The sequence below is a fragment of the Hermetia illucens genome, chromosome 3 (assembly GCF_905115235.1).
Source record: "Hermetia illucens chromosome 3, iHerIll2.2.curated.20191125, whole genome shotgun sequence".
NCBI lineage: Eukaryota > Metazoa > Arthropoda > Insecta > Diptera > Stratiomyidae > Hermetia > Hermetia illucens.
The window spans coordinates 165,204,563-165,221,223 of NC_051851.1; the positions used below are offsets into that span (position 1 = coordinate 165,204,563).

The 16,661-nt window shown below is 44.4% G+C and overlaps 1 protein-coding gene across 1 annotated transcript in view; it reads left to right on the forward strand.

The window, feature by feature from the left end:
• Nucleotides 1–1,748: 1,748 nt before the first annotated feature.
• LOC119652839 overlaps nucleotides 1,749–16,661 on the forward strand; it is a 72,419-nt gene continuing 57,506 nt past the window's right edge. The window contains exon 1 of the mRNA XM_038057175.1: nucleotides 1,749–3,283. Within this exon, the coding sequence (XP_037913103.1) occupies nucleotides 3,216–3,283 (68 nt within the window). The 5' untranslated portion in view covers nucleotides 1,749–3,215. The remainder of the gene's footprint in view (nucleotides 3,284–16,661) is intronic.

The window sequence follows — 16,661 nt, forward strand, 5'->3', positions numbered from 1 at the left end:
GCGAAATTCACGGTGGATGCTGTTATGGAAGTCGTGGATGCGGCTCACTGAGCGAGGCATACAACGCCGATCTTGACGGATAGTGCTCCCCATCACACTTAATGTCAAAAATACCTTCAATTCCGTAAGATGGACATTAGAAAACTTATTCCAGGTGCCAAGCTATCTGTTATGGACATTGAGAGATTATCTGAGAGACTGGCTACTGCTCTGTGACACGCTAGAGGGCTAGAGGAGGATGGAAATCACCTTAGGGCCATCTCTGGAGCGCTCCTACGATAGTCTGCTGAGACTCGATATTCCCAAAGAGTCGCACCTGGTCGGATATGTAGACGACGTTACGGCACTTGTTGCCGGGCGCCCTGTTGAAGAGGCAACAAGCACGCTTGGCGTATTGAAGCGAAGGGTAAGCGGATAGAGGACTGATCATGATTTTAGCTTTGTACTGTAAAAACCGATGTAGTCATCTTGACCAGAAAGAGAATCCCGACCCTGCGTCCCATATCGATCGGCGAGTTGACTTTCGAGTCAAAAACTGCCAGACAGGTCTGCAGCTGGAGTGTCGACCTTGAGTCCGCTAATGACGAATATTGGGGGCTATCTACTAGGAGACGTTTTCTTATGGAGTTCTGCTCTATGCGGCGGAGGTATGGGCTGAGGCCCTTGACAAGGAGGTGCATCGTAAGCGCTTTGCTCAAGTGCAGAGACGGGGAGCTTTGCGAATGGCTTCTGCGGTTGCCTGTGAAGAACGTCAACGCAGTCTTACCGAGTGGCAACTCTCTTGGCAAAATGAGCCAAGAGGCTGATGGACTCCGCGGCTCATCGACAATTTAGATCCGTGGCTGAACCAAATGCACGGTGATATTGATTACTTCCTTACCCAACTTTTAAGTGGGTATGGAGGTTTTCAGTCTCACCTGCACAGGATTGGGAAGGCACGATCTCCTGATTGTGTGTTCTGCAATAGAGTGGCGGACGACGCTGAACATATCTTTTTCTTTTGTGAAAGGCGGGACGGCTCTCGTCAGCAGCTTTATGTAGACACAAAGGAGCTCTCTTCAGACAAAATTGGCAGAGGGATGCTGAGAAACGCTGGCAGTTGAAGTCGTGTTGCGAAGAAGATTGAACTCGACCGGCGGAGGGACTGTATGGCAAGTAGTTCCTCGAACTATCAACACCCTTCCTCCCCTCCCCTTAAAGGAATTCCCTGACTTGAGGGCTTGCATATGGCCTGGATATGGAGGTTCTTATCAAAATACAGCAAGAATCTCATTTAAAGTGGTGTTTCTAATCATAAGACATTTCACCCATTGATAAGGAAAATCGTTATCGAAAAGTATATTTTCACTGTTTTTATTGCACACCCTGTACACTAAAATTCAACGCACAAAAAGCCTATACCCGGTTCTCTCATTTCGACTGGAAATCTCGCATTTTCCCTGAAAGCAGAGCATTCATGCCTAACCCTAAATCGCGTTCTCCCCGTTTCAAGCACACTCGCGTACACAAATTGGGAAAGCATGAAAATGCTATGCTCGCATCTGAGTGAGGGAAATATTCGCATGAAAACATATCTTTCACGTGCTTGAAGTAGTCTCTGTTGCTGTCGGGAAAAGCTGATACATATTGCATGAAAACCAATACAGCCCCGATGAGTTTTCAAAGCTTAAGGGAAAACTTTCTTGTCGCTCGCCTCGCAATACCACTAAAGTCGAACGCTCGATACACAACCATCGGAAAATTGGGAAAATCGACAGCGATTGTGTAGAGTATGTGACAGAGGCCCCGAAGGAAACAACTTGAAAAGCCAAAAACGCGTAACATCAGCTCCACCATTTCGCTGTCGATGTCGATATTGTGGAAGCTCTCGCCGAGCTGTGAGGAAAATCGTGAAATCGAGGAAAATTCTTGTGAACAGCTCTTGAAAAGTCTGTGTGTTGCGGGCGTCTGAGTGGAAACGAAAAAAAAAAAAATTTATCTTGGATTCGAAGCGTTGCAATTGTAATTCTAGATCGGAAAATTGTTATCGCGTGAACAGGAGCAAAGACGCTTTTCTTGATTGTGAAAAAAAAAATGGAAATGAAAATTCACCAGAACGTCGTCGATATCAACAGAGAAAGTAGCGTGCAATAGGTTCCGTTTTATGTCCTTCAGATAGTGATAGTGAAAATCCGAGATTCATATGTCCATTTCCTCTAAAAATTTTCACGTCCGCTAGATGCAGTGATTTGTATTAATTTCCCTGGCAGCAAGTTGAGTGGAAAATTCAAAGTGAAAAGAAGAAATTGTCTGCAGTTTATGACATGAAGTAGAGTGAGAAGAAAGCTTAGGTGAAAATTCGTATTGGAGAAAAATTCTTTTGAAGTTTGTTTAGCTCTAAAAATATGCAGGAAAAATCAGTGACGTGTTTTTATGTTTGTTGTTGTTCTGGCGACTTCTCTGTGTAACTCTTCAGAAAGTTTCTTGCCTGCAAAGAACAATTTCCTTCGTCCTTCCAGAAACGTAAGACCCGCCAAGGCCCAGGATAATTCAAGATAAAAATTAATATCGGAAAATGGAAAATCTTATCTAGAGTGAACAAAAAAAAGGATACGAAAGCTTCCCTCCTGTTGGCATTTTCACTTCCCAGAATGCTATTCCTGTGGATATGGTAAATTCAATTATTCCCAAGTGGAAAAATATTAAGGGTGTCCTTGTTGTATGCGTGAGAGGTTTTTCATCTGTGCAGAGGCTATACTGTGCGCTATGCTAGGCTGAGACTCTTAAGGACACGGAAAGAGAAAGAAAGGACTAGCCTTCGAGACGCGCCTGTATTCGGAATTGTTTACTGGTCTACGTGCGAGGTACAACAGGATACCCACACTTCCACTGTTGTCGTCGCGAATAAATCAGAAGTTTGAGCCAGTCACCATCAGCTGCACATTCCCCTCGGAAAAGCTCAATAAGCAGATTTGGCGGGAAAATGATTTGTTGATAAAAATGTCTGGGAATTAAATCTGTTCAATTCGAGAATTTACCAAAAGGATTAGCAGAGTTAAATGCAATCCGAATAATCAATAAGGATTTGAGTTATCAAATCAGGATTACAAAGTTGAATCTTATCTTTTTGAAAATAAGATCCATTGGAAGATTCTAGTGAGATTGTGCTCTTGACTGGAGTTTCGAGACGATTTTTCCGTGAACTGATTAACCAATAATTGAATTGAGTAGGAAGAATGGGAAACGTGTGCAGTTCTGGACAAAAGAAAAAGGATAAAGATGACGCCTCAGAGAAATCAGAAGAGTAAGTATTCCTTTCATCCTTTGATATTAATTATACTAATGAAGATTTTCTTGGAAACTAAGGAGATCCTTCTTATTCTAAAATTATGTAATATGGCCCATTTTGACTGAATACAATTATGCGGGGATTATAAGGACTTCTTATACTATAATCTGGAGCGTCCTTTTTAGGGACAGCCGCACAGTCTCGTTTTTAGGTTTTTAATTTCAATTGAAATTGTCAAAGAAATAAATTTCAACCCGGCAATTCCTTGACAGATAAATACATAGCAATATAACGCTATGTGCATGCCCGTTTAGCGTGCAATTGAATGCATTACGCCAAAGTGGTTTGCTTCAAATTTTTGTGTAAGCAGAGTCAAACTGCCAAACCGTGTTATATTATTCGTACTGTCTCTACAGCCATCCGTATTGACCTTGACCTTGACAAGAAAGAATAACGTGCAAGTGAATGTTGTTTGCTCAAAGTTTTTCTTGAAATTTTTCGATATTGGTTCGAATTTGTTGCATTTTGTTATCCCAACGCGATCATTTCTTGTCGCATATTTATTATTCAGTGGGAACTTGACCCTAAAGATCTGAGAGAGGATTTTTTCTGTAAAATTCAATAATTGACTTAGTTTATTTTCTTTACCTTCCTATCTTTTCTCTTCCTTTATTTTCCGAGTTGTCACAATCTCCGCAGATGCCGGATTTTACCTACTACTAGCAATAAGTGCCAAGCATTTAGGCTCGGACGATCTTACCTACTTGAAAGATAAAAGGGCTCTTCTGGTGATGGCCGTTGGTAGGTTAATGAGAGAATCCGTCCAGAACTCCCCGCAACATCGAGCACGTACGCAGAATGGTGTATTTCTGCATGATTTAAACTAGACTGTGTGAGAGTCCCAGGACATCAACGGAAGCCGTAAGGGATTTAGATACAATGCCTATAGCTGACAATATTATGGTAACTATGACCACCCGCTCGAGATGCCAAATTTCTTTGATTTCCTGAGCTAGTGGCTCTCAGTTCACCTTCTTCTCCACGTATTTCCGTTCAATGTTGTTATTATGGAGAACACCAACATCAATAATATACGCGGAGTCGACTAACAGCACGTCTGGCTTGTTGTGCGGTATGTGGCGATCAGTTAGAACTTGGCGGTCCCAATACATGTTGTAACCAGAACTATCGAGTACTGCTTGTGGCTCATATCGGTAACGCAGACATGTTCCTGTTATCAGCCCATGCTTGTATGCAAGATTTTGATAGATAACCTTACATACAATATTATGCCTGGTGACGTATTGCACCGGTGCCAAAACAGTACAGCCAGAAATGAGATGGTCCAACGTCTCTAACGCCGAATCACATATTCTGCACTGTTCGTTTTCTACCGGCTCTTTCATTATGAACTTTTAATAAGTTCGGGTGGCGAACACGCCGTCCTGAATGGCACACATAAATCTCCCCATCTCAGCAAAGAGTTCCCCAGCAGAAAGCCATCTGTTCGACAAATGCAAATCGACAAATTGTTGCCAAAAACAATTCACGTGTTTACCGTGCATTGCCTTCGACTTTCATTCATCGATCCGCTCTTGGTCCGACTTCACCCCACTCAGAGGATTGAAGGATCGATCCTCCAAGTTAAGTGGAGTCAGCCCACAGTCTGACTTACAGACAGCCGCATGCAAGGAACTCGCCTGCTCTTTGTTGTAAAAATAAGCGCGCAGCGAATCTACTTGGCGGTCATGTTGTGCCGTCACGTTAAGCACGCCCCTACCTCCGATGTCACGAGGTAGGTTCATCCGCTCCACGGCAAAGTTTGGATGATGCATTCGGAATTTGGACATAGAAGTCCGTATCCGCCGCAGAATGTTTTCCATGTCGATTTTCATCCACGGCAATAACACCTAAGCCAAGGAAGAGATTGCGAGCACATTCAATGCGCTTATTTTATTCTTCCCCGAAAGATATTCCTAGAAGCATGTAGAAGTCTGTCTCGGTTATAGGGGGTCTGGGTACTGACATACTCAGTCGAACGCACTGATAAGGTGATATGCCAACCTTCCATGACTGTCGCCAAAAGCCTTATTAGTTTCGGATCAATGCGATACAGACGTAGGACATCGATTAGCCAGGTATGCCTCTAGTTGTTTGTCCTACAACTACCGAGCCGATAATGAGTTGCTCTTGCAAGCCCTTTATCCAACTCGGCAGCCCTTCTGCTCCCCGGACAGAATGTTGTTGGTCTCGAGGTGCGCATTGACCCTTCCAATAATAATGGACGTTATGAACTTGTAGAGGGATGGTAAGCAAGTAATCGGTGTTGTGTCCGCGGGATCCTGCACTGTGTCATTTTTAGAAACAACGTAGGTAATTCCCGCAGTGAGGAAGGGTGGAAATTCCTCCGGCTAATTTATGCTATATGTCAACCGACTGTGTAAATTGGTAAAGGGGGGGGGGGGTGGTGGATGTACACTAGAAATTCTACCCCCGATCCAGATCTCTTCGGTAACATCCACAAAATTCATGTTAGGCGTATGGGGATGGCGGGTGCCTTCGGCGATGATCCACTCATCATTCTGGGCGGGTAAGCGCCGAAGTCCACCCCAATATTCTTTCGCTTCCATCACCGAAAACTATACTGTCTGGACGCTCTGTTGAGATCCGTTGAGTGATCGAAAAAACTTCGCCGGCTCCTCGCAATCGAATCTCGGTCCAAAATTTCCGCGATGTTCTCAAGTCGAACACATTCCCTGATGGTGGCCGGGATTGTATTGCTGAGAGTTATAAAGCGGTACTTGTCTGCGGTACTCGCTTCACAGACACGTGCACAGTGTGGCGATGGCTTCCTCAGTGGGTAATCTGCATGACTGCAAAGTTCCTGCGCTTTCCTTGCGTACCCCCTGGGATGCTGCGGTGGTGTACAGCCATTCAAACTGAAGCTATGTCTCCTCCTTGACTGTCGTAGTAAAGAGCGGACCTTAAAGGCAGGGGCCCAATAACTACTAAGGTGAAAAACACATCGGATGAGGATGTGACCCGGTATCTGTATTTCATCATCGATTCCTGAAATGGGATCATGAATTTTTCCCCTCCACGCGTATTCTCTAAGTGCTCCCGATTTCCTAAAAACATACCTGGAATTCGGTGCAGTTCCAATGCAGCAAATTAAGGGCTTTTTGTCAGTATCATAAGAGGTGCAGAAGTGTCGAAAAGGACCCGCAGACCGGCTAGTATAGAGGTGCGTACGCGTGAGTTGACAGGACACTTCAATGGAGCTGTACTTAGGTGGTGGTGGAGATGCATAGTCAGTATTTGGTTAGATAGTTCTGCTCTCTTGATTGGCTATGGTCAAACCGGATGACCATTTTACCTTACCCTGCAACATTTGAATAGTAACCGTTTGAAGTAAATATCGTCATTTTGTTAACGATGGCCTTCTTTCCATAATTTTGTTCATTGCATCAATTCGAACTGATTTAGTCATCAAGGTAAGGTGAGACAAAGTGGTTTTAAAATGCATTTCCGTACAGAGTGACGGGTTCCTGTTGATGACATACCACTGGACAAAAAAGCGTTGACAATGGCGCTTTAACCTCCTGGTGAAAAAGAAAATCTGGCGGGTGTCGTCAGTGAACCCCTTAAAGTAAATACAGTGGAGTGACTATACCGGTGCACGAAGAGTCGCTGGTTTATCCAATAATCATCTCACCACAATAGCAGGGTTACTGTCATGCGATCAAGATGTTAGCCCTCTTTTCATAAATGATTGCTTCTTTCCTTTTTTTCTAAAATATGTCGAACTCCGCTCTGGAGCATGTAGGACAATCTGAGCAACTTCTGTTATCACCAATATAGCTAACAGATAGTGTGACAAGCGGATGCTACCCGCAAAGCCTTCCGCGGTTGAACCTGCGCCAAGTGCTTGATTTACATCTGCTTTCCTAAAGGTACTAGTACTCACTTGAAAACCATAGAGAAGCACAGACTGAACCGGGCTAATCTGCTAACGAGGTGTACAGGAATCCCCAAGCGGTAGTTAGAATTCTTCAACGCCTCGAGTATGTCGGCTTACTTTGCAGATTAAGTATTATGAGAAGTTTTATTGGACAATAAGAGCTATGGCGCGAGAGGGAAAACATCTACTACTAATCATGCATGGGATGCTTTGAGTAGTAAATTCGGTTTAAGGTAAAACACCAGCTTCAGCCTTTCAATGATGATACCATTGTGTCTCAACGTTCTCTTATTTTTGATGGACAAGACCGTCGCTTCTAATTTCTTTGCAGTGAAGAGGACCAATCTACATTTCTCGTCGTCTATAATATCAGCGGACAGGGAAGAATACATGCACAGTTTTCTTCATCTTAGGTCTTTCCTAAAACAGGGTGAGTTCAGACTTTTTAGTGACCACATTATACCCGAGGTCTAATGGTTGTTGCTCGCTAGTTCTTACAAGTAGTGGACTTTGTGTCTATTGATTACTTAGCTGAGTTAATTCTTCGCTGGTGGAAGAGTTATCCTTGTGTGCTGTTATCATCTCTCTTTTCCTTCACCCAATATACATTAGGTATCCCTGTTATTTTCGCGTTGATTGAACCGATCAATTCCGCCTGCGTATGCCTTCTTGTCGTCTTTGTAATTCCTATTGGCCCCTCTAAAATGACCCTTTTCTGCAGCCCACAACTTCTGATTTTTTTTAATGGATGCTTCTGTGAATTTTTCCATTTGGTATTGCCCTTGCCCTTCACCTAACTTGCTGCTAGGCCTGCACTTAGTGTACTCCACTTTCTGAACTTTTAGTTTCGTGCTTGAGAGCGTTCACCACGTCGGTTGTCTTCTTTTTTTCAGTGCAGTTAGGTGCAGCCTATGTTGTCGGAGGCTGGGTTACAGCTTTCCTTGGGGTCTTTCTCTTGTTACTGCACCCTATTGTGACAGCTTATTGTGTGTTGTACTTATCCTTGATAAACTTGGGTAGATCAAATATTTTTGCTCCAAGTTCTATAGACAATTCTGGAAGGATGCCACCTTGTTAGGCACCTTCCAGGGTTGTTAAGCATCTTCCATTGGTTAAGTATGGCACTGAACCCCTTTTCATAGCTAGGGAATGATGCTAGAGGTTGCGGTTTTGCAATAAAATATGACCTACGTGGTAAGTGCGAGCTGACACTCTTGAAGTGTGCGCATGCCCGGCATAGCATTGGTGACCTCCCCATCCAAAGTGTAACCGAGAAAGACTTCTATAAATACCAAGGAATTCTGAAAGGAACCCATGTTCGAGCTGGTGATGTGAAGAATGCTCTACTATCCGCAATCCTGAGACGTCTGAAGCTGCTGCTGAAATCACATCTCTCGGGGAAGAATAATGTATTCGCTATCCCTCCATTGTCATACGCATTCGGAATATTGCCTTAGACGAAGACCGATCTGGAAAGTTTCCAGCGGCGGATGCGGACTACTATGACCAAATACTGAACCCAAACTCTGCAGTGGACAACATGGACTGATCACCGGAATATGTCCGGTTTCCCGATATGCTTACGGAATGAGATTATCAAGTTCTAACTGATCACCATATACCTCATAACAAGCCTGAAATGATGTAAGTTGACAAGACAGGTCGTTCCCCGTATATTATTGATGTCGCTATTTTCCATAAAAGCAGTATTGAAAGGAAATACGTGGAGGAGAAGTTGAACTATGAGCAACTGGCTCGAAAAATCAAAGAAATTTGGCGTCTCAAACGGGTAGTTGTAGTTCCCATACTATTATCAATTGCAATCTGCAAACGGGCTCAATTTTTCGGAGAGTTTACGACGGATTTTCCCACTAGCCTACATTCAGCACCCTCACCAGAGCCCCTACACGTTTTGAAGTAAGTAGGATCGTCCAAGCCTAAATGGTTGGCAATTTGTGCTAGTACCAGGTAAAGTCCGGCATCTGCCGAGATTGTCACACGTAAATATTTATTTAATTGGTTTCCCTCCAGGTTTCTAGTTCGTAGGACCCGATTTCGTTGGACACGAAATGGTACGAGAGTGAAACACATTTTTATTTTCTTAGCAAATACGTGAAAAGATAGTTACTAATTCTGAAGAGTGAAGCATAACCAACCAACCAACCATAATCTAGGACTTAAAATTACGCTGGAGATGCATAGTTGACTTTGTGGTGATCGTTGGATGTTGAAGGAAAACCCTGAAGTGCAAATCCCCATTCTACGACGATAGTCTACGGTGGGGCAGGGGGATGAGGAGTAAAGTGGTAGAAAGCGGGAAGGGATAGAGAGAAGAGGAGATGAAAAGAGGGAGGAGGCGTGAAGAGGGGAGGGTGGCGTTAGTTGTGCCTATTGGTGTGGATAGGTTTTACGTATTGTGAAGGAGATTAAAGGCCGGTGAAGAAGGTCTAAAAAGTGGAGGATAATCTGGGGGAATTGGTTGATTGTGAGGAGGTTTTCCTAAACGCAGTCGAGGTTCACGACTCTGCTAATTAGAGGGTTCGGATGGTTCTTACAATTTACAGTCGTTCCATCTTCGCTGGGGATAAGTCGCACCAGAAAATGAAACCGTAGGCGATAATGCGTCTTATCAACTGTTTATAGCACATAAGTTTGATATTGTCGAGAGTAGGGGTTCGGTAGAGCTTAATGGGGCGAAAGGCGTTGAAGCCAGAGTTGGCTTTGAAAAGGGTCTTCTTGATGTCGGGAACATTGGAAAGTTTGAAGTTCATTGTGACTCCCAGGTGTGTGACCTTTATGGTGTGTGAGATGGGAGAGTTGTTGATTTGGAGTGATATGTTCTTGATGTATTGCATGAAGTGCTTTGATAGCTTGAGGCGGCCTCGGAAAACAATGGCTTAACATTTGTTGGGTTTCAAGGCGAGTTTCCATTTAGTGAAATGGTAGCACAGAAACGAAATGGTATGTCGATTTCTTCGATTAAAACTCCATATACGTGAGAGATTGACAGAGACTAGTCTTCAGGCAGCGGGTTGGCTAATTTGCGTAGTCCCCTCTGTTTACGTGGTGTACCAACTGCGTGGCGGTTATAGATAGAACATGCAACCACTTCACTGCTGATTTAGAGATCATTTCGAGAATTTATTCATTTTTTTCAGGCGAACAGATGTAAAAGCAAGAGGAAAGTAGAACCGCACTACCTATCCTTGTTTGTAGTTCGACAAGTCAATCTATTTGAATTGTCCATGGATAAATTCAGGTTCAAAACTTCAAATGATCCTTAAATACATTCCACTCCAACTAAGAATCAATGATTCTAATTCCGATGAGATTTAGCATCCTATTTGCTTAAAGGACCAAACACCTCGCAATTTTTTTTTTCTACTTACCTATCTTTATCCAAAAAGGGCAAAATCTCAAACTAGTTTCCTCTCAAAAACAAAGCATGATCTCCTCCCGCTTCAAAGCCTCTAAACTAGAGAACAAAACACCAAGCATCAGCTGTATTTTCATGAAACCGGCCTCTAACCGCAGAAATATGTGAATCACATACATAAACTCGTTGCAATTGCCCGAGACAAACGCTAAAAATGCATTTGATAATACACAGCAGAGCATGCACGTAGTTGAGTAATACAATGCTTAGAGAAAGGAATTACAAAAAGTAAAGGTTAATGATCATTTCTGAAATATTTTAAAATTTATCTATTAGAATTGAGAATATTTAAATGGATTCAGGGTTTTGGGAAATCTGGGGACAATTTCTTATATTAATTATAAGTTTTGATAGGAAAATTTAAATAATCATTCATTATTTAATGTTTAAAACACTTCAATGTTCCTGGTATGATGTTGAGTCGGGATGGGAAGTAGGAATTTCAAAGGAGGATAATCGAGGTGCTAAGGAATGCTAAATATGAAGGAAAAGGTAAAATGCTGCATACAAGCAAATTGATGTTCAGCTTTTCGCAGGACGAAGTGAAGTCACGAGCGCTGCGGAGTGGCTGGGCTTTGGAGACCTGTTCGAGGAAAGACAGCTGAAGGTCAAAATCAATTCAGCAATGCAACGCCTAGGCATCTGTAAAGGTTTATACGTTCCCTTCATAAGACTTTAAGTGAAATAAAGGAGGCTCCTTTAGGGTTTGCAGTTGTCCATTAAATGCCGTTTCCTGATTTCGTGTAGAAAATGATTCAATTCATAACAACCTGCGATTTTGTCGAAGTTATAATTAATACCCACGCGTACATATATTTCTGTTTACATAATTGTTTTGAACAACAATACTTACTTCATCAAATAAAACAAGGATATTCTCACAAGTGGAAATTTTTTCATTCTACGGCATCTAATTCATCTATCATTACTCCTTCATTTCCTGAACATAATGACTGACACGCATAAGATGATGAGCTTGATGAGGATGATGATGATGCTGATGTCGCTACTGCTTTTACCGATGAATACACAAAATCGATTTTTCAAAATCCTAAATTTAGTATCAAGTGTACTCTCCACGCTCGCAGATCGTCCCCTCAAACGAAATTACGTGCATACCCATCGTACGTACGTACATTAGGCACTAGTACAGATTACAGAATACTCGCAATGCGCTCCTGAATCAATAACGACTATCCATCCGTGCCGTCTATTTTCAGATACATGAATATCATTAATAAGTATTTGATCTACATTTTTGTACCAAAATAAATGATTAGAATTAATGAAATGGGAATCTAAGTAATTGGGGGAATGCTCGCTGATGGGCTGAGAGAGAGCCCTTTCAATGAACCGCTGCCGAGCCGCGAATAAACAGAATATTTGATTGAAATACGAACTTTGGTCTATAGCTGGGCCTCTCATCCTCGTTAGCTGTCCTCAAATAACATTTAATTAGTCATTTTATTGAGGCATTCTTGGAATGTGCACAGCAGGTGATTGCCAAAACATGAGCCATCTGAAATATGTACGTTTGCCTGAACTTTACTATTTCATATGAATATCCGGTGGCGGCATTTCACTTAGAATGCCAATCATCTCAGCGTTTGATATTTTGAAATCTGTTTAACGTCGAGTGAATGTTTCGTAGTGAAGGTTCTGTGCCCACAAGGACAATGGTATTACAAATCGGAAAAAATGAGTTAAAACAGTCCCGTTCTGCTCCAGGATATAATATCAAATAAGAGGGGAGCACTGAAAAAACATGTAATGGGCAATACGACCCCACCTGCCAGCGCTCCTCAGGGTCTCCTCGGAAATGTTGTCTGGAGGGAGACCCCCTGTGTGTAGACAGAGCTGCTGACGAATTCCATCCCACTATCTACGAGAAAAAGGTGTAATGAACGCTGTTCACATAACCCGGAGATCGTGCCTCTCCAATCTTGTGCCGGTAAGACGAAAAACCTCCATGCCAACCAAAGAACTGGGTAAGGAAATAGTCAGTCTCACCATGCTTCCAATTCAACCACGCACCTGAGCTGCCAACGACCCGCCCAGTCCATCAGCCTCTAATTTCATTTTGCCAAGAAAGTTGCCACTTATCTGGGGTGCGTTGCCGTTCTTCATGAGCAACCACCTCCCTTGGCTCTTCTCCCTTGCATTTGTATATGGCGTTACGCTCCTGAGCAAGAAGGGCAACGTGAATCACTCTCACGATCACCATCACGGCCGGTTCACGCCACCCACAAAGCTCCCGTCTCTGTACTTGCGCGAGACATTTACCATAGAGCAGGACAGACTACGTTGAACTCATCAGGAGATGTCGCCTGCTAAACCTAGGACCCCCAATATTTGCCATTAGCCTACTTAACGCCGAAACTCCTGCTGCAGCCTTGTTTGCCGTCGCTTTGATTTGCTTAAAAAAACTCTTTGAGTCAAGAGCCAGCCCAAGGTACTTTAGTGCTGCGTTTGAATCGATTATCGACTCGCTGAACGATATGGGACGCAGGGTCGGAATTCCCTTTTTAGTCACGATGACTACTTCGTTTTGCCAGTGCAAGGTTGAAACCATGAGTAGTCATCCATTCACTTCCACATCACATCAATATGTCAAGATATGTCAAGTCTACTTTGCCAGTGCGTCCAGTAACAAGCGCCGCGACATCATCTGGATAACCGACCAGGCGTGACTCTTCTGACATGTCAAGTTTAAATAGAATATCATATGTAACATTCCATAGGTCCGGCCCTAGGATGGATCCCTGCGTTACCCCCGCCATGACCTCCGCCCCCTCTGATCCTCTATCATTTCATAAAGCAGGGAGCGGTTCCTCAGATAGTCGCTCATTATCCGTAAAAGTTCGGCACGTGAAAAGTATTGTCTAGTGTGCTTAGAATGTCGTTCCATCTTACGGAATAAAAGGCGTTTCTGACATCAAGCGTTACGAGGAGCAGCACCAGTCGAGTTCGGCGGCTATGTGCCTCCGCTCGATGAACGGCATTCACGCCTTGCAACTGTCGATCCTTCAACTGTGATCCCCCTGCTCGAACCGAACTGCCATGGAGATAAGTCTCCAGCAGTGCGTATCGTTTCAGCGAGCTAATCAGAAATAGTTCTAATGAACTTTTCGAGCACTTCTCAGCATACAAAATGGGCAACTCAGGTTCGTCTTTCCCTTTGCTGATCAGCACAAGCCTCGCCACCTTCCAACGAGAATGGAAAATGCCCTCTTATAGGCAAGCGTTGAATCAGCCAAGTAGTAGGTCTGGCCGATGTTAGTTGGCATACCTCTGCTGGAATACCATCGGGTCCTGGCGCCTTCTTTTTTTTTCATAGAGAGGACTGCCTGATCCAACTCTTTTATAAAGAAAAGTGGGAAGTCTTCATCCCGTACGGGGTGCGCAAGAAATAGTGTCGGTGCAATGCGGATCATCGTCTCGGCCTTAAGTGAATAGGATTTCCCCAGAGCCCCAATTTTTCGGGTTACCAGTTTGTAACCTTTGCTCTTGTTTATTGCGCTGTGGAGTCTCTTTTTGGCTGATTTGTACTCTGTCATTATAGTACACGACTCCTCCCGGTCGCTTAGACGTTGTGTTAAGTGGCGAAGTTTGTGACACTACTCCCGGAGCTCTGCGATTTCCACCGTCCACCAATACATAAAAGGTTTGCCACGTCTCGATGCCGCAGGTCATCGTTATCAGCTTCATAACTAAATTTACGACAGTGTCGGCTGCAGCGCCACAGGCCCGGGAGTACCCTCCAGCGCGGCCTCACCATTTCCAAGAGTTTGGACAAACTTCCTGGTGTTCACTTTCGCAACGTTCCATGTACAGAGAGACACTGAGAGTTTGTGTCTACCACTTCGAAGGCAATGTATTGATGGTCACTTGCCGAGAAGTCTCCCAGAACTCGCCACCCGCCCACGAGCGACACCAGTAATTCCGACGCGAGGATTACGTCTGGAATGCTTCCCTCGCATAACGGGCGCCAGAACGTTGGGGTGGGGTAGTTAGAACTACCAGTCCTGTTCTCGCCGACATTTACAGAATTCGTTTCCCTCTGCAGTCTGTATGAGGCATGTCCTGTTCAAGTGCCCTGGTACCTGGCGGGGTCACCCCCCGTCAGGATCCGCCCATCTGTGCCTGAGATAGCGTCCTCCAAAGCATCAAACCTACATCGAAAGTCCGATATCGTCTCATTCAGCGTAAGATAGACACTAAAAAACGTTATTCCTGTACACCGAATCCACACAAAACCGTCCCCTCGACCTTGAATAAGAACCCTTAGGAGGGTGCGGTCCCGAACCCAGATGGCAGCGGTGCCTGATATGTGAGGGTGCCATGAAACTGGGTCCTTGTTTTGGTATTGCGCACTGATGAATACTAAATCAGCTTTGGTCTCCGCAGCGAACTGCGCTAACAACACGTGAGCGGTTGCACTCCGGTGCATATTGATTTGTAGGATGCAACTCATGTTGACCGCATCCTAGCTCTTTTTAATTCTGCTCTGAAGAATGGACACCGCCCCGAGCCCGCAGCGCAACGTTCTCATCAGTCGCGGCACTGTCCCTGCATAGGACCCACCTTTCCTTTTCATTGCAAGTGTTCGCTTTCGCATTTACGGCTTGTTGCCCTTCTGTCAGGTCTCCGACAGGTTGCAAATGTGTGCCCATAATCCAAACATCTGTAGCATTTGGTTGGGGCGGCCCGGATTCGTATCCTACACACTACCCAAATAATTCTTATTTCCCTTCTGTTTAGAAGCTTCCTTGCATATTGCTTGGTCACTTCCACCACAGCGAGTTTTTGGCCTCAGGAGGTGATACCAATCCGGGCATTGGTTACCTCCGGATATTCGTGTTTGATGGCATCTTCTTCTTCGTTCTTTTCTGTGAGGCAGTCAAGGTCTCCGATTTCCAGAGAACACTTGGATTCCAGGATGGAAACCAAAGCATTTTCTCCCAAAAGTCCCTTAACTGCTTCACAGAACGTAACTTTATTTATTGTCCTCGGGCCTAGTTCGACTAGGACTTCACCACCTTTCGTTTTACGAATGGAAGACACTCCGTTTTCTTCGGGTTTGATCTTGTAACGCATTTCACTGAGGGCTTCCGCAAAAGTCTTGCCTTCCATCGGCTTAATAAGTAGAGCTGGCGGTCTAGTGAGCTTTCGTCTCCCTACCTTTTCTCTTGGTGCTCCGTCCTTCGTTTCCGCCTTAATTTTAGACAGAGGGTTTTCTGATGGCGCGACGTGTTGTTGTCTCTTGTTCCTCTGAGCCTTCTTCTTTTGGGCTCTGGAGAGTACCTGAGTGAAGTTTCCTTCAGATGCCCTTCCTCCTTCCGTTTTTTCCCCAGTTCGCTCTGCAATGGGCTGTCTGCGATCTATTTGGTACTCGTAGTGTTCTCGTCGGGAGGCGCGGTTGTTTCTGCTTCCCGCTTATAATATGAAATTCTATCCAGGAGCTCCTCGAGTTCCATTAGCTCGCTTTTCACCCCTTTGCTGACGTTTTTCTGGAGGAACGTCGCAGATCGCATGGGCTTCGCCACTTCTGCGCATTTCTTAATAAGCCTTTTCTCTTCAGCGTGCGCCAGAGTAGTCGACAGCCCTTCCACTCAGCTTATAATCGAAACCATTTGGTTAGTTTCAGCAGTTTCCACTGTGCCTCTTTCCGTAATTATAGTACTGCGTGGTGAGGTCTGGGTTCCTGTCTCCGTTGCAGGTGCTGCATCACTCTGCGAGTTCTTCTCTTCGTCTGCGCGTCCCGATGTCTCGTCGGGTATTTCAGCATTTGTTGCGTTCTTCGCTAGGCGCTAGGGCGAACTGTGTATTTTCGAGTTGCGTGTTTTTCTTTGCCATTTGAGTTGTTTACCAGCGGAACGTGTGCAAGAGAGCGGGCCGCAATATTCAGGAACGGATATACCCTTGGGGACAAAGCCACTACCTTAGTTCCCTGAGGCTTAACCTACGATTAGCGGATCCCGGAACTCACGGACGAA